Raw genomic sequence first — 17,457 nt, forward strand, 5'->3', positions numbered from 1 at the left:
CGTCTTGTCTCGTTCATTCTTGTATTACATTCACTTTTCACAGAGATTTCAATGAGTTGATATTACCAAGATTCATTTGTTTTATTATAAGCCTAGGACCAGTTGCATGGTTGTGACCCAAGTCCAAAAGTGGACTTAAATCTTAAAGACTGGTCTAAAGTTGTTAGATTGGCTATAGAATTAAGTTGGTCTTAGACAGGTGTTAAGTCTAAGCCTTGACTAAGCAACCGGCCCCTAGATTCTGGATAATTAAGAGAATATCTTAAAATCTATACCAACTAGATCCTTACTAAGGTATTTAGATATCCACTCCATGCCATGTAATTATAGTAACACTTCCTTCATGCACGGCCGAGTCTCATATTTTATGAAACACCCTGTAGTACGCCAGGGCGCACAGTTATTCACCGGGGAGGATTCAATTCATATGGAAAGTGCCCGGAGATGGAACTACTGTTAAACATAGAACTAGAAAATGTTGGTTATTCTTCATTCATCATATATAGTATTAGTTTATTTCAATAAGACATTACATAAACATATATATATATATCTCAAGGACGGAAAATCACGAACAGAACTGTTCAATCACTGCATCATATATTACTACGTTATAGTTACAACATAAAATATCAGGTCTTCAGGTGAGGCCAACCTGAGTAATACAGCTATCCATCAACAGCCTGGAACCATTGCCCTTGTGGTTATTTGTGAAGTTTGGGTGATCACTTTTAGAAAGTGTGATGACAAAATGACTCTAATGTTTGGCATTTGTTTGAGTCTATTTGTTCATTTAGAACAGACCAAAAATAACCATTGGTGGAAACACTCAGTCAATGTAATCACAATAACATACAAAATTCCACGCTAAGAATGTTCCTGTACCTTACTAGAATAGTCAAAACTTTGAAATTAACTTAAGGAAAGTTTTGGGACTTAGTTCTTAGAGTGGACTTTTTCATTAATTCAATAGAAAATTGGTAAGCGCTAATGAAACGCTGAAGGATTGGTTCCAGGCTCCGGATTGAGACCTGCATTAATTCAAATCTCTGGAACCAGGTCCACAGTTAGAATTAGTTAATTTCCAATGTATTTTTACGCTAAGTCAAATCTAAACCAATAACTGGGGAACTGGGTCGAGCTAATCTCAGACATAGATTAAAGCTTGGATCTCGAGAGCAGAAAAAGTTGGATGAAACCAAATCTTTAACTTAAAGAGAATTGCGGAGAATTCCGCTGCACCCAAATCTAATCTATGTCCGCACTACACGAGTTTCTCAAGCTTCAAATCATCACTTGAGCACATTGATACGTTTTGCAGTTCAATTTATTTTCCCTTCTTCTTCTTGCGGGTAGCCTTTCTCTTTGTTCTCGAGTCGACCAATTGTTGAGATTGTCGCTTGAGCGCAGCCCTCGTCATCACATCGCCGTCATCATCACCGCTTTCATCGTCATCTGTGAAGATAAGGAAAGAAATTTATTATTACATTTTGAATGTCTGCACAATACATCAACTGGCGAAATTTTATCCAAATTTGTCTTTGTCTTTCGCAACGTCAATTTTATTTAGCCTTTTCCTGACTTTAAAAAGTTAAACAAATGCCGAGTACTGAGGTTGAAATAAGTATATGCGAAACTTTCATGACATTTTTTCCACCTAATAATTTCGAACCAAATACTTTTAAAATAAGAGCTAGCACTAGTGCAGATGGAGTATTTGCATAGACGATTGATAATTAAGCTTAGGATCTATAAGGTGAAAAATTTCAATTCAAGCAGCTCTCCTTTGATCAGAGTAGTGGAGCTACTGAAACTGACTTGAACAGACAGCCTAGTATTTCAGATCTTGTGCTATGATGATTAAAAGCCCACAACGATATTCCGAAAAATGGTTGATAAATCATTGGTAGGGAGAATTTATCAAAACTAAATCGAAAAAAATTACTAAGTACGTATTCATACTTAATTTAGACTTTATATTAAGTAGTTTTATATACAGAATGTGTGAAAGATGAGATTAAGTGCTGCGTAAAGAGGGGAAGTTCCTTATAAAAAAAAATTTAGATTCTAAGAGATTATGTAGCTCTAGCAATACAACTTACCGTAAATTCCCTCTTCTGCACGCACAAAATAAAATAACACCAAATATGTTTAGCTATAGTTATTAACGGTGTAATTGTAATACTAGTATTACAGGGGTAAGATGTGAGGGTCTTCTGAGGGATTTTCAAGGGTGATGCCCCTGGGGCAATAATTTTTGTCTGAAAGAACTTTTCTTTATCTACCATTAATATTTCTTCATGAATCTAATATTAGCTATTAGACAAAAGTATGTAAGCCATAAAATCCAGCGATTACCTTCATTGAAGTTACCACTAACTGCCTAACCACCCCTGCTTTATGGAAAGTGCCCTTTTCTTCAGATTTTTTTGGCAACATTGTCACCTTTCGTTTAATCAAAGCAGGGCACTCAAAATTAATTTTTAAGGTCATGCGAATCTTGTAAGAACACCCGGATCGTCCCCTGTATTACTATGGACAAATGTTAGGCTAATAATGTAAAGTATCGTGTAGTTAAAATTGATTAGGCATTATTGAATTCAAACGCTTATTTGTTTGATAATTTTGATGAAACTTACCGTCGTAAACATTTTCTTTATGCGCCTGCGGTAGTTTGATACGTGTATTGTACTGCGGTAACCTGGTTTCTATACTTGCATGGAACTGTAGATTAAAAAAGAACATGTTTGGTGATCATTTTGTCGAGAGTTCAGTACCTATTTTGATCTGTCTGGCCATTATTCATGATACAATTTCCGATCAAAATTTCTCATGCAGTGGATGAATTTCATAATTTAATCCGCTCGGAACCAACCGACTTTGGCTGTTACAGTGTTACAGAAGGACTGATCTGGCCGCTGTCGAAGTGAATGTTCTCAAAGAAGATTAACACGAATGCAAGCAACTATTTTCGGGTCCTCCCATAACTATTGGTGGTGCAATCTGAGCGTATCGGGGTTACGCATCCACGCATCAATTTAGTCGTCTTACCTCTTCTTCTTCCATCTGGTTCATCGTTTCTTCTAAATCTTTGCCGTCCAGATCTTCGAGCAATCGTAATAATTTCTCTTCCGACACCGACAGAAGATCGAGCACATATTCGTCTGAAGACGGCGACAGTTTGGCAGTCGGCACTTGTCCTTTACTCTGAGAATGAATACGACGAGAATGTTATCTGCCGGTATCTGTTTCATGAATCTACGATTCGCTGATTCCATTATTCGAGTATCAGTGAAATGTGAGTATTACAATATACACCAGTATTACAATACACTGGTATTACATAATACCCGTATTGAGTTATACTGAAGGTATTTCAAGTTCAGTATAACTCAGGTAAATCGTTAACCAAATATGGACATGTATGCTTTATCAAAATCATGACTAGAAATAATCCACTCGAGATGCATCCCGGTATATAGAACTATCATTTTTTATACTGATTTCTTTCATAAAATACGACAAATTTCATTCTATATCGATATTCTCGCTTATTATTTAACAGAACAACAGGCACTTACTGCTTTCAGATGCTGCAACTTATCCGCCAAGTGTTCCACTCCAGATTTGACTTTGACGAGTAACTGGCTGGATTTGTCCAAGCGATAAGCCGCCTGGTCCTTGCGTCTGTCTTCCTCCGAGAGATGATCCTCCATCTCTTCCAGCATCCTTTGACCACTGCAAAAAATGGACAACAGTTAAATTATGTGCCTAACTATATATGTATTGCTGGTAAAATAACCTGCATTAAGCCCTCGTTTTGATGAGTGAACTCCCCTAGAAGCAGACATCCTTTGTGAGACTAGTCACATACCAGTTTAAAACTTCAATCATTAGCTTCGATTTCTTTTTTTCATCCCTCAAAAATCCTTTGAGGTGTCTACCCCCTCAGCCTGCCGAGTTCCTCTGAACACATTATAAACAGGTTCGAGGTTTATTTTATCTGATTCATGGCACGAAGACAGAGAAGAACCTTTGATTAGAAAAACTCTGCCGCCACCAGGATTCTAATCCAGAGAAAAGACCACTAAACCGTTTCGTCTCTATAATCATTCACTTCTTCGATGACACTCACCTCGATAATTTGGCTTCTCCTGAATATTTCATGACCTCGAACTCTTGCGTCAAACGATCTTTCTCTTCTTTCAATCGTTGGATCTGTTTTTCTGAATCGCGTTTCAATTCTTCCAGTCGTTGAGTCGTGTCTCCTTGGTGTTCGAATCTGATGACGACTTCCTGTACATCTGATACTCCTGCAATGTCAAGTTTTAATTTCAGATTATCATTCAAAACTTATGGTTGAATAAAACTGATGCGGACCCATGAGGTACCAGTACACTAGCTATATAGCGCAACAATAGGCTGCACTCAGTTATACCAGTACAAAAAATCAGCTCATTTTCAATGAAATTTGAACTTAATTTTTAGACTCCCAAATCTGAATATTATCATCACTAAGATATAGGATAGACCATTTCACTCAGTGCGTGGTATATATTTTAGATGGTAGCGGTACCAGCGCCTCATTGCTCAATAGTAGGATATGAAATATTACCTGTGGCTTCTTTGATGCGTTTAAATGCCTCTTCGTAAGTAGTTATCTTCTGCTGCTGTTCCTCTCCGGAAATCACTTGTTTGTCTTGACCAGTCAAGTCGTCTTGAGTAAGCGATCCTCGCTGGGCCTGCACGGGACAAGTTCATGATATAATGATTCATCTACCCAAATATCTAAACAGTATCTGTAAACACTTTCAGAGACTCGATATGAACTATGAACTTACGATTCGTTTTTCGATACGTTCGTGTTGTAATTTCTTCTCTTCTGCTTCTTTCTTCATTTTCTGTAATTCGATTTCGCGTTGTTTACGTTCGGCGTAAACTTCTTCTTCCAGTTTGTGAAGTTCCGTTTGCGCTGATTCTTTCGATATTTGCGCGTCGTTGTTTGTTGAACGCAGCGTTTTCAGCTCGCCGCGCAGCCGAATAATCTCTTGTTCCATGTCGCACAAAGTGTTCTCGTAGTTTTCTTGGTCCTGATTAAAAAATGTTTAGTTCAACTTCAGTAAAATTATCTTGGGACAGTCGTTCACACTGTGGAACTTGGGTTCTAATGACCCTTGCTAACATTTGACATCGATCTGGTCCGACGTTTATTGACGGGCTAAATTTGGTCCATGTCAAATTGACAGGATCTCATTTGGTACCAGGGAGAACTGTTGGCTGAATTAGGTACTTATTTAACAGGGTACAATATCTGTTATGTGAATAAATGTCATATATGAAATTATTCATAAATTTCTGCACCAATTGCTGGTGATTTAACACTTGAAATACAACAAAACAGTCATAAACCTAGTCATATTGCGAATTGAGCTCCATTCATACCTTTAACATGTTGACTTTGATGACTTCGTAGGTTTTACGGATGCGATCGGCTTCGTTGCATTTTAACTGAGCTTTATCCAATTTATTCTCCAAATTACGCAAACGCTGAAAAAAGGAAAAAGCCAATTAACAATCAAGTGCAAAGGAAATAGACAGTACTGTAACTGTTTAACTATACGCGCAATCTAACTACCGGTATCTGAAAAAATGTTCCTGACTTTCTTAAAGAAATTAAAATTCCCTGACTTATTGCTGCTTTCCAGGCCACCCTAGTGCTTTTTCTATCTCATTCATTTGCCCTTCAGAATTAGTTGCCTGACAAAAGCGCATTGCTGCAAGACTTCTAAAATACCTGAGCATCTTCAGAGTCTCCAGCCTCTGTAGCTACAGCATCAGACGCATCTTTCTCCATCTGTTCGTATTGCATCTTTAATTCCGATAATCGTTTCTGTTTCGACATCGTCACATGACGAAGAGCGTTCAATTTCTTCTTCGTGTCGCACACCTTGTAATCCATGGTCGTAATCGCTTGCTGTAATAGATTACAACGGTGATTACCTACGTAAACTCCCATCAATCCAGTAATCCCACCAGATGGCGTAACTAACAGCTGGTCTTAGTCAAAATTGGTTCATTTTCGATCAAATTTGAGCAGAATTTTTATAAACTCCCAAATTTAAATATTAATCAAACCCGGTGATTCCAAATAGATATAAGATTCACCTTTCTACCCGGTGTTTGGTAAAGTTTAGATTAGGCTAATACGTAAGAAGGCCTAAAATTGAAATGCAGAAGAAATTGAAGCGTATATTGTGCAAATAACTCTCTTTCAGAAAACACTCTTCGAAATCTGAACAACTTGAAGCTGATTTGGTTACATTGTCAAATACAAGTATTTAGGCCTCAAATTGCATTCAGTTTGATGTTCACCCGATACACTGTAGGGTTGCAGCGTTCCCTGAACTACATGTAGATATACTCACAGGCCCAGACTTGTTCGACATGGCAGCCCTTTCAACGGGTTTGTTTTCGAAAGCTTTGTTGATAACATGATCATCAGCCTACAAAAAGAAAGTCAGCGTATTAAAATTCAAGTCTGAAAGGGTTATCTCTAGTTAATTGACCTTGTCATAAAACTTAACCAGCCAACTCACTAAGCGCTTCCCAATGGGAGCAGAACATACAGAGGTTAATCTGATAAAACCCCATTTTTAAAGTGGAAAGGATGGACATAATCTTAGCTCCAGGGTTTTAGTATTAAAAATTCCTTTTTAGGGAGAATCTGTTCTCAATCTAAAATAAATTCATTACAAATGTTCCAATTTGAGTCTGAACACGAACTGGGTTTTAACTCATAGATCATATGTTGTTATGCAACTAAAGCGTGTGGTGAGTAGAATTTAAAGATCAGAATCATGTTACTGAATGAGAAGAATACCAGCTGTCCACCAGACATGAAACACTTACAGCCAATCTATCACTCAGTTTTTTGCGTAAATCTTTGTTATCTTTCCTGATGCTCGAAATTTTTTCCTTATTTTTCTTGATCGTCCAACTTGAACTTTCGTAATAAGCTTTTCGATCACCCTCTGCAAGAAAGTTTTACATAAAATGTTAGTGAACCAGATCTAGACCTTACGCCGCTAACTAACATAACAGATAACATCAACTTAACAAAATTCATTCTTACCCAACAATGTTTTTTTCGATTTTAAATCCTCGATCTCTTCGGTGATCGGCCTTTGAGGCCTCAGCGTTTTTGGATTGCCAGGCATCCTGACTGTAACAGCACCCTGTTCGCTGCAGATTACTGACGATTGATTAGTTCAAAATCAAACTAATAACTCGAACAAACGCGTTCAAAAATGTTTTAGCTGTCAATAAACGTCAAGCACCTGTTTGATTACATCCGTTACCAAGGAACCACGTCAAAGACAACACGAATTGCTGAAACGCTGACATAAAACTCAGTCAAATAAATTCTTTTTTCGACCTAAAATTCACAGTTTAATTCAGCGAGAATTAAGTTTGAAAGTAGACGATTCTCTGAATCGATGTTATATTTTAATTAAATCAAGCACTCGGCTTTTCGTGTATAGATTACGATTATTTCTACTAAGGATAAGGGTAGCTCCGAGAATATCTAAATCAGGACATCCATATTCGCAGCAGTGCTCTCTCACCGGGAATATCGTTTAGTACAGCCAGCCACCGATAGATGGCGCGCAATGGAAATGTGTTTACTTCCGGTTGTCAAAAATGAAAATGACTGTCTTATCTTATCTTATCTAGGCCTATCTCATTTTAGGCTAACTGCACAGTGTGTATAATAATTAATCATGTTAATTGGCACAGGGAGATCAGCCTAATTATAATAATAGAGTAGGCCTAAGACTTAATAGCTTAAGTCAGCTGGATAGCTTAAGTCAAGAGAGGTTTTAACAGATGCTTGTCACTGTCAGGCAGTACGTAGTACTAATAAGTAGATAGCTCTGGCTCTTCTTACTTAGTTCCACCACAACGGCGCTCGTATCAAATTGTAGTTTAATGTCTTAAACGATAATCTGTTAATCCAATGTCTATAGTAAACAACATCCGTTATTTATATATAGGCCTATACTAAAGACATAGTTGGATTAGGCCTAACAGATAATCGTTTTTACTACAACTCTGATACGAGCCCTTGTGCTTAGTTCGATTATTTTTTTAGACCAATTGACTGACAGATAGACAGACATAAACGAGTCAAAGTGTACGCTACCAACACAATCAATCCCCGCGCCAAACACCAGCAATGAGCAGTAGAACCGTTTTGCTCTAATGATGTCAATGACGTGATTGATCTGATGATGTCGTCTTCTTGCATCGCTTGCTAATAATAACGACTTTATGTTTGGACTAGTTAGAAAAATATTGACAAACAACCTCTGTTCATGCCTAAATAGCCGTAGCGTTTGAATAAACTATGTCGTTCAACGGAGGAGAGTTTGGATCGCGGTTCCGGGACGCGATTCTGACGACAAATAAAAGAGAGGTGCGCGAATGCCTCATCTTTTATCAACTAAACCCAACTCCCGGCGTCGACATCAATGAACTATTTTGCGAAGCGGTTCGAACCGGTAGCGTTGATATCATCGACATGTTTCTGTTAAACTCGCGACGACTGGATCTGGCGTATAAAGACGCGAGCGGTAAACGTCCGTTGCACCACGCCGCTGAAACCGGCAACGCCGACATCGTCAAATCGATCATCGACGCCGGTTCGATCGTCAACGTTTTAGACGGCGAGAACGGTTTCTCGGCTTTGCATTACGCGGCGCGATCGGGCAAATCGGAAATCGTGAAAGTGCTCGTACGCGAAGGAGCGCATATGAATCGCAACCGCACGTTCAAGGAAGGCGAAGCGCCGTTGCATATGGCCTGCTGCGGAGGTCACGTGGAGGTCGTACGCGAACTGATCCGTGCCGGCGCAAATATTAATATTCTTACGACCGATTCTCACTGCCAAACACCGCTGCATAAAGCGATACAATTCCGCCAGTACGAAATAATGCAAGCGTTGTTAGAGGCCGGCGCCGATGTCGGCATCCCTGACGCAGCCGGGAGATCGTCATTGCATTTAGTAGCTGAAGCCGGTCCGCTTCGCGCGTTGAAACTCCTAATCGAATTCGGCATCGCCGAGGAGATGCCTCGGGATAAACGCGGCCGTAAACCGATTCACGCGGCCGTCTCGTACCGGCAGACGGAGATCGTACGGTTACTCGTGTCGGAGATTCCGGCCGACGTGGACGCGTTCGATAACGACGGCATGACGCCTCTTCTCCTGGCCGTACTCGGCGGATTCTCTGACATCGCAATGATTCTAATCGACGCCGGAGCAGCAGTAGATCGGATCGAATTGAAATTAGGTTAGTAGTAAACGATGGCACCCGTATACATGAGAGGTTGATTTGAATTGGTTTCAGGGAGCTGAAAAAATGGTGTACCAGCAAACCATCAAATAGGCAATAAATAACCCGTCTATTTCACGACCGGATTTTTTCACAAACCAATTTGTAAATTAAGTCATTAATTGTGGACTGAAGTCAATTGAAAGTATTTTTAAAATTTAAGCTTTTTCAAATGTGTGTTGGTTGGTGCGCGATGCGTAATTTCAAAAAGATGAATTTTCGATTTTTCTTTTCTAAAAAGTAAACAATATATCACATTGTGTTTGTTCCAGGAGCCACTGCTTTGAACCTCGCTGTTAGCACAGGTCGATTAGATATTACCAGATTGTTATTAGAAAATGGCGCTGACCCGACGATTGCTGATTTCAAGGGAGTGACACCTCTTCACCGCGCTCAAGTACTCAAATGTAAGTATTACGTAAATGCATTTCTAACCATCCTCCTTCGTAGGCATATAGTAGGAAATTAGTGGCCATTCTCTATCTTAAATTGCGAATTGTTTGGTGGTTTGAACTTGATTTCACAGATCTACACTCAATCTAAGTCCAACTCAAAGTTTAATAAGTTACATACCGGTTTGAACTTCGTTTGAACTGTTCCTTACAGTTCTCCATTAAGTTCGAATTGCAATTACAAAACTGGTAGATATGCCATCTCTGACTCCCTGAATCATGAAGATGCAATGACTGACTCCCAGTCATAGCGCTGTGGGCTCCTTGTAGCAAAGTTGTCGCTAGGTCTCACGGACTTCACGGACATAGATTTGCAGAGGGTCGCAGGTTCAAAGAACACCAAAAAAGAAGAATTTGTTTGTTTTTTCAGCTGATGTTCGAGGTTTAATCGTGAAGCTGCTGATTATGAATGGTTCGAGGATGAACAGCACCGATGATCACGGTTACACGCCGCTAGATCGATGCGTTTTTCAAACGGTTCTTTCGAATTTCGACAAAGAGACGCTGAAACTGATGACCAGTGCAGGAGCGCATTTACAACCCATATTCACAGAAAGGTACGAGACTTGATATTCTAAATGCCGACGCACAGGAAGCGGGAAACACTGAAATTGTCCTGAATCCAGGTTTCTCATTTCTTGTAATCGACAGGGAAAAGCTCGGAAACATGTTTCTGTCTCCCGTTGCTTTGTCATGTGTGTTGGGCTTAAAATTGCAAATTGCGGTCCATTGATGATAATTCATCGATTCTGAATATCAGTTAACTGTCACACTAATATACCGTAGTCCTATTCCTATCCTACTACAATGCTCAACAGGTGCTGACATCTTTCAGTAGTGACTTTTACTAATTAACAATTAAACAGTATCTGGATACACAGCACAGTGAAAGGGTTTTAACTATTACTAACTCCTTTCTTCATATCGTTCGTTTCAGTCGAAGACATCGCAATTCACCGTTGTGCTGGTTAGTTTGGCGAGGCGATCTCGAATCGGCGCGGTTCCTCGTCAACTCGGGTTGGAACCTACGTCAGGAAACGTGGCTCAATCTTCCCGGACGTAACGACGAACACACGGAATTCATCGCGTGGCTGAGGCGTCTGCTTTACGAGCCGCGAACTCTTATTCACATGTGTCGTCTGGCGATTCGCGAATGTTTAAGCTTCTGCGCGAACGACAAAGAAATTTTGACCGGTATCGGAACGTTGCCGCTTCCAACGGTTATCAAAAAATTCTTGAAGTTTCAAGAGGAGATGGATATGTTGAAGTGAACGATCGATCTGTAGCCTGGCTCCACCGACCTTCAGATATCCACCAACGTGAAGTCTCGACGATCGCTTTGTAAAAGCATGGTGACAATATGATTGCCAGTAATATCCGACATTAGTGCTTTGTCTGATTAGTTTAGTTTCAATTGAAATTAGAAGTCCTGAACGCCTAGAGTGGAACTTCATTACAACGAACTTCAGTGGACTGGAAAAAAGTGTTTGTAATAACTGGTAGTTTGTTGTATCCAGTCTGAATTGGATTATACATTACATCCAGTGTAACTAGCTTCCACTGTCATTGTTTTTCCTACCTTTCAGAAAAAAGAAAAGCCTTCCATTGTGCATGCAACAGTTCGATGCATGTTACTCATTTTGAGCGTATGAAAAGATTCATTTTAGGATTGGGGTTAGGTTTTTTAAGTCTAGCTATTAACGTTAGGGGTAAGGTTTAGGGTTAGGATAGGGTATATGCTAATGCAAAGTAAAGCGGTTTAAATATTGAAAAACATTTTGGCTTAGAGTGCGTGTTAGTGCATGTGTGCTTCATGCACGTTGCAAAGCTTCTTCAATTCTCTGATGGGAAAAACAATTACGCAGGCCTGAACAGGAGGCGTGAACCATAGATATAAGTGTCAGTGACAGATTGATACCTTCTGTACTGCTTCGAGAACCCTTAAAATATTGTGTTTGTTTGATTTTCCATTATTTTGCCTTTTGCTCGCGCCATCTATGCTTAAGCTGAAGTTATTCCCGGGAGCTTTCTGCCTCTAAATTTCTTAAAAAAATATAAGTCAATATGACGATCTAGCTAGTTGCCCTGCGGCAACCTGCAGCGCGTTCAGACATTGTTGGGCAAAATCTTGGTCACTTTTGAAATAAAACAATGAAAAGGGCATGTAGGCAGCCTTTTAGTTTACCAGAAATAAGAAACAGGGAATGAATGAGGAAATGAACTTTTTTTCTGAACATTTCTTCAATAAAAAAGTATTAGTGTCATTGGAATGTATATACCACAGTTGGGCCTACAAGCATCGTGGAGCACTTTCCTGGACTAGGTGAACTATTATTAAATTAACCTTGCTAAACGCAGTATTTTTGCTATGATTCTGCTGTGATTAACGAGCTACAACAATGTGCTACTCATGTTCATGATAAATGAATAAAATAAATCATTTAAAAAATTCATCTCTTTATTGAAAATTCATGTTTCATATCAGGGGCTGGTTTTATTATAGCCTGGTATCAACTTTAACCCGGGGCTCGCTCAATTCATTTTCAGTTCAGTTAACCCCCGGGTTAAAGTTAATACCAGTCTATAAAACCGGCCCCAGGATTTTGAAGAATGGCTTTCAGCTGCGATCCAGAATCATCTTTATGTTACAGTGGAACCTCGTACAAACTACCCGGGATATAGTGACCTATCGATATAGTGGCATGATCGTGATCATGATTGATTCTGTAGTGTACAGGGTAGATAGGCGGCCAGCCGGGCCAATTATCAAGCTCGGCAGGAATGAGAAACGAGGTATCAATTTCTTTAGCCTTACTGGACATTTGAATTGACAAGTAATTAGTTAACCCTTGATGATCCAAGATTCCGTCTACAAATGAATAAACAACAATTATTTTTTATGAAATGGTATCATTATTCGGCAATGGACACATTTTTATATAGCTTTGCGATGTTTTCTTTTAATACAAAAATTACATTTATCCTTATGAGAAGAAATATAAGACGCGTAGTGTTTTAAAAGTAGAGAGAGAGAGAGAGGAATGTAGCCTTACAAAAAAAAAGAACTTTCAAATTACGTCATATCATCTCGAAAAAGCAGCTACATCGATAACAATCATAATTAACGCCTATATATTTTGTGTTAATGCCTACGCACAGTTCTAATAAGCCTCAAAGGCAACAAATACAAACTCAATCGGATTGAAAAATGAAGTACGTTGTAGATTGAATTTCATCGGGCATTTTTTATTTCAATGCCAAATTATGAAGGCAAAATAATAATTACCGACAATCTAAGCAAAAAATTGCCACAAATGTCGAAATCTATTTTTGATGAATGAGAAATCATGTAAGACCCTGGCGGCTTCAGAACTGTAAATAATTTGACTTGCGCCTTAATTTGTTACTAATGCACCTGGAACCTGGATATTACAACAGGAAAACCAATAATTCCCCTAAAAACTTTTTCATATATACATGTATCCAACATACATTCTGACATTTGGACAAGTGAAATTGAAATATGAACATTTTATGGAACCTGCGGCCGGTTGCATAAGACCAACTTAGTTCTACAGCCAATCTAACAACTTAAGACCAGTCTTAAGATTTAAGACCACTTTTGGACTCATGACGTGACTGCGCGACCAGCCCTTGTTTTTTTATGAGGCAATTGATAAAAAGATGTTCAATTTAGCTTTCACAACACTATCTGGTTTTTTCATCACAATACACTACCAGGTCTCATTTTCAGTGAATATCAATGAATATCACGTTCAACTTCAGTTCAACACGTGTCCCTGAATTTTCATTGGTTACATGTAATTCAAAATGTTAAAATGGGCACCTTTAACTTCCGAGTTGGTGTCGATATATTAAGCTTAAATTATGCGTACAATATGAAGTAGTACATTACATGAATGATTTATTCTATTAATAATCATTGATTATTTCCACGTGACAGCACAAAAATCACTTCAGAAATACCAACAAAGAGCTCTTGCTAACGCCATCACCTGCAGAGGTGCAACAACCACTCACTATTTAGCTATGTGCAGGACTACACTGCTAATATTTTCAATTGAAAGTCAACGAACAAATGGCCTTTGGATATAGAAGGCCAGACATTTTATCACTACGCTTTCAAAAAGTGATCATCAATCAAGATTTTAAATTATGGTGTATGCCTGAAGGACTCAAGGTTCAAGGTACCTGCATTGAGCATCTCCCACATGCTATAGGGCATGTGTTCAAGAAGCCAAAGCTTAGACCTCACAGATGATGAGGAAGCGAAGGGCCAGTTTAGCAAGTTCTCTCATGATTTCCATAGTGGGTATTTCCGATTAATTATCAAATTCCTTTCCAGGCAAAATTACTCGAGTTTTTCCATGATATCACGTGTAAGTTCACACTACGTAATCGCGGTATTTTTACGGTATTATGATTTTCATATATATTATTTCTACGATGAAAGCTAGATTTTTTTAACGGTTCCATAAACATATATTGCTGCACACGAAGATCACAGAGAAACGACTCCTAATAATAGTATAATAGGTATATTTATAGAAGGAGAAAGAGCAGAAGATACTACAGTAAAATAACAGGTAACATCTGCTTCAGACACCTCAACACACGCACACACGCACACTCACGCATTTCAAAATAATACATATGCATATTAACAAATGAGTATGACGGACACTTATTGGTACACTAAAAACTCATCGCTATTTAAGCCCAACGGACATGGCGAGGAAAAAAGTATTTTTCATCCCATGTGCGTTGGATGTGTTGTGTTTTGCAAAACAACATCCAAGGCTTAATAACCAATCAGGGGGCAACAATGTATCACATGACATAAATAAAAATTGATGTGAATAACTGAGTTTATTTTTACGACATGGACTCCATGGAACTGTTTTCTGGCCATTTTAGTTTTGCCACGTGCGTTGGGCTTTACTGGCATCACTGTCAAAAGAAATATAGTGAACTCTGCCTTACTTTCTAGTGTTTGGGACTGTTTATATTTCACCGAGTTGAGACATGAAGGAAATGGAAGATTTTTCCAAATGAATTTTAGTAAAATTCACCAACTCGAGTCAAATCTCAATCTTTTTTAAGTGAATACAAGTATTGTAAACAAGAACTGAGAAAATATTTAAAATTTCTATATTCAGTCTACCCAATCTTAAAGTGGTTTTGGTCTTCAAAAACTAAGCAACACGACCAGCGTCAAAAGAAGTATATTGTAAAAATTCCATCCAAAGCTCAAAATTTATGTTCGATTAATATAAAACATGGCCAAAACGCGATCCAAACGTATTTTAAAAACGATTTCCGTTAAAAAAAGAGTTAATCAAAAACATTTTGAAATTCTATTCTAGCCGATATGATGACAAACCATCTGAGATAAAGGGGACATTTGATCCAGCCACCGAATTAGAGAATTAGACTATTTATTTTTTACTCTACTCAAAATTACCCTTCAATTTACAATTCGACGATGTATAAAGTTGAATTTTTTTTCTGTTCAGCTTGATGAGTGGTCGAAAATTGACAATTGCAAATCGTTTTCATCTATTTAAGCCACGGTCACGAAAGTTCACTCAATATTAGTTGAAATCTAGAAGAAATTGAACATCTAGAGAAACTGGTGGATCCTCACTTGCCATAAGTGGAATCGTCGATTACTCAAGGAGTACTTAATCCTTGAGTAAGCCACAGTTCCCCATCAAGGATGGATCAAATTCGGTTGGGTCTGGTCCGGCCCAGTTTAACCCGGGTTCAAATTGTCTACCGTGTGATTGCAGCTTTTCAGTTGTGTGTTCATATTGCTTTCGTGCGCTAATAAACTATGGACATACACACATGTATACCTGCAACATCAAACATTAGTACAAATTATCTATATATATATATACGGTATGTTCTAAAATATATTTACAATCAATGTACGTAATTAATCAGTATAATCAATATAATCAATCTAGCACCAGCCGTTTCTACCAAACGATACCTTGCAAAAATTATGCCGCGTACTTGAAAAAAAAAAATTACGCGACAGCTCGATATATGTACACACACACTCACATACGCAATGGGAAAATTGCAGCAAGCATTTTTGATTTAAAAAGCGCGGCAGTTTTATTGACACTTGATTATTTTCGATTATTTTGTTTTTATTACCATGAATTCAAAGAAGAAATCAGCAGTGTGAATGAAGTAGTAAGTATATATTCCCGCCATGAACGAAAATGAAATGATCTAGTTCCAGTTGTGAGTTAAATCCGACTAAAAGAGTTGAAGACGTTCAGCCAATCAGACCAATTGACCATTGTAAATACTGGCCAGCATTGCCTCCAGTGAGTGTATGTAAAACACGGAAACTGGCTTTAGTTGAAACCCTCTAGATCCCCCCCCCTAAATTGGCTCCAAATGAAATCGTGACGAAAAATGAATTCACGAACAATTTTTATTTACAACTGATGAACAAAGATTGTCCGAGGTTACTTCATATCTGTGATGTACGTTACGTTACGTACAAGGCCTGTCGGGTATCTAAAAAAATCAATATCTGGCTTTAACTTTTGTACATAGTAAACACTCTCATAAGTCTCAATCTATTGTCAATGAATGCGCAGTTTATAAGCCATATTTGTTGATATTGTGCCATTTAGAAATTAACTGTACAGTTACACTGCAAACATTGAAGTTTTATGGTGTCTATCAGATATAGAGCCAGTCCTTTACGCCTTTCATAATAGACCTTATTCACAGAAGTCAAACCCTCATATTGTCGGTCAAAACACTGTCAACCATGAATTGTTACTTCAGTAAGCCAGGCTTGCGCTTGACTGACATTATGACATACAAGCCCTATTTCAGGTGAAACACGGTTTCATTTTTGAATGGCCTAACACTTAAGACAACGAGAATTACAAAACTGTACGCACAGAAGCACTTGAAAAATACAACGCGATATATAAATCAATAAAAATATCAAAACTGAACTTATTCTCTAATCGAACCCCTTTCAATGCAAAGCACACCAAAAGCCACCCATTTAGGACAGGTCATAAGCCGACCAAACATAAAAAAAACATTCCTGAGTCACATACTGGTACAAATTATACTTAAAAATATCCTCACAACTGTAATCTCTATTACTAACTGGTACTCAACATTACGTCCTATATGACAATTTACGATTCAAAAAACTGGTGAATGAAACTGGCATATCGACAACTCTTAAGCCAATTACTTAAACATTTATGTCTGGCCATTTAACACATTTTAGTACTTTCAATGACCTTGTCTTATCAAATTATTTTCAACTTTCTAGCATACAACATTCAAGAAGCAGCAGTGGTATCTAGATCCACGAACCTCAATTCCTCGTAGAATTTCAAAGTCAATCACCGAATTCTAGTAGTCTCACAGAAAATGAGTTATTTGACAGAATAGAAGTTAATCTGATTTTGAAAGCATTGATACTAATGGGAGAAGTTGAGTTCCTATGAACAGTAGAAACTACTCTCACATAGTAGCCATAGTCAGGTCTGAACTGCTGTACATGCCTTGCACGGGTAACATAATACAAATAGGTTCAA

The 17,457-nt window shown here is 38.3% G+C and overlaps 2 protein-coding genes across 3 annotated transcripts; one reads left to right on the forward strand and one right to left on the reverse strand.

Moving 5' to 3' along the window:
- Positions 1-520: 520 nt before the first annotated feature.
- LOC141908948 (outer dynein arm-docking complex subunit 3-like) lies at positions 521-7,341 on the reverse strand. Of its 2 annotated transcripts, XM_074799253.1 has the most exons (13): positions 7,133-7,341; positions 6,910-7,031; positions 6,426-6,503; positions 5,795-5,974; positions 5,443-5,547; positions 4,842-5,090; positions 4,616-4,742; positions 4,136-4,313; positions 3,582-3,738; positions 3,052-3,207; positions 2,640-2,724; positions 2,103-2,117; positions 521-1,455 (listed from the first exon to the last, which is right to left on the reverse strand). In XM_074799253.1, the coding sequence occupies exons 1-13, from the start codon at positions 7,215-7,217 to the stop codon at positions 1,328-1,330; spliced, it is 1,665 nt and encodes a 554-aa protein (XP_074655354.1). In that variant the 5' UTR covers positions 7,218-7,341; the 3' UTR covers positions 521-1,327. The 2 variants fall into 2 exon arrangements, with proteins under 2 accessions (XP_074655354.1, XP_074655355.1); XM_074799254.1 differs by lacking the exon at positions 2,103-2,117 and having other exon boundaries at positions 522-1,455.
- A 339-nt stretch (positions 7,342-7,680) lies between these two features.
- LOC141908863 (uncharacterized) lies at positions 7,681-12,250 on the forward strand. The gene is made up of 5 exons (XM_074799098.1): positions 7,681-7,762; positions 8,153-9,350; positions 9,665-9,799; positions 10,215-10,401; positions 10,782-12,250. Exons 2-5 carry the CDS (start codon positions 8,408-8,410, stop codon positions 11,113-11,115), a joined length of 1,599 nt encoding a protein of 532 aa, XP_074655199.1. The 5' UTR covers positions 7,681-7,762; positions 8,153-8,407; the 3' UTR covers positions 11,116-12,250.
- Positions 12,251-17,457: the final 5,207 nt, after the last annotated feature.

Source organism: Tubulanus polymorphus, chromosome 7 (assembly GCF_964204645.1).
Source record: "Tubulanus polymorphus chromosome 7, tnTubPoly1.2, whole genome shotgun sequence".
Taxonomy (NCBI): domain Eukaryota; kingdom Metazoa; phylum Nemertea; class Palaeonemertea; order Tubulaniformes; family Tubulanidae; genus Tubulanus; species Tubulanus polymorphus.

Bases quoted from the DNA above. Each gene is read 5' to 3' on its own strand.
- LOC141908948 (XM_074799253.1), bottom strand. From the start codon at position 7,217: ATGCCTGGCAATCCAAAAACGCTGAGGCCTCAAAGGCCGATCACCGAA. The intron at 5,975-6,425 runs GTGAGTATATCT...AATCTATTACAG, and splicing joins TGTCGAACAAGTCTGGGCCT to CAAGCGATTACGACCATGGA. The intron at 3,208-3,581 runs GTAAGTGCCTGT...ATTCATTCTCAG, and splicing joins AGTTGCAGCATCTGAAAGCA to AGTAAAGGACAAGTGCCGAC.
- LOC141908863 (XM_074799098.1), top strand. From the start codon at position 8,408: ATGTCGTTCAACGGAGGAGAGTTTGGATCGCGGTTCCGGGACGCGATT. The intron at 9,800-10,214 runs GTAAGTATTACG...TTGTTTTTTCAG, and splicing joins CCGCGCTCAAGTACTCAAAT to CTGATGTTCGAGGTTTAATC. The intron at 10,402-10,781 runs GTACGAGACTTG...CGTTCGTTTCAG, and splicing joins CAACCCATATTCACAGAAAG to TCGAAGACATCGCAATTCAC.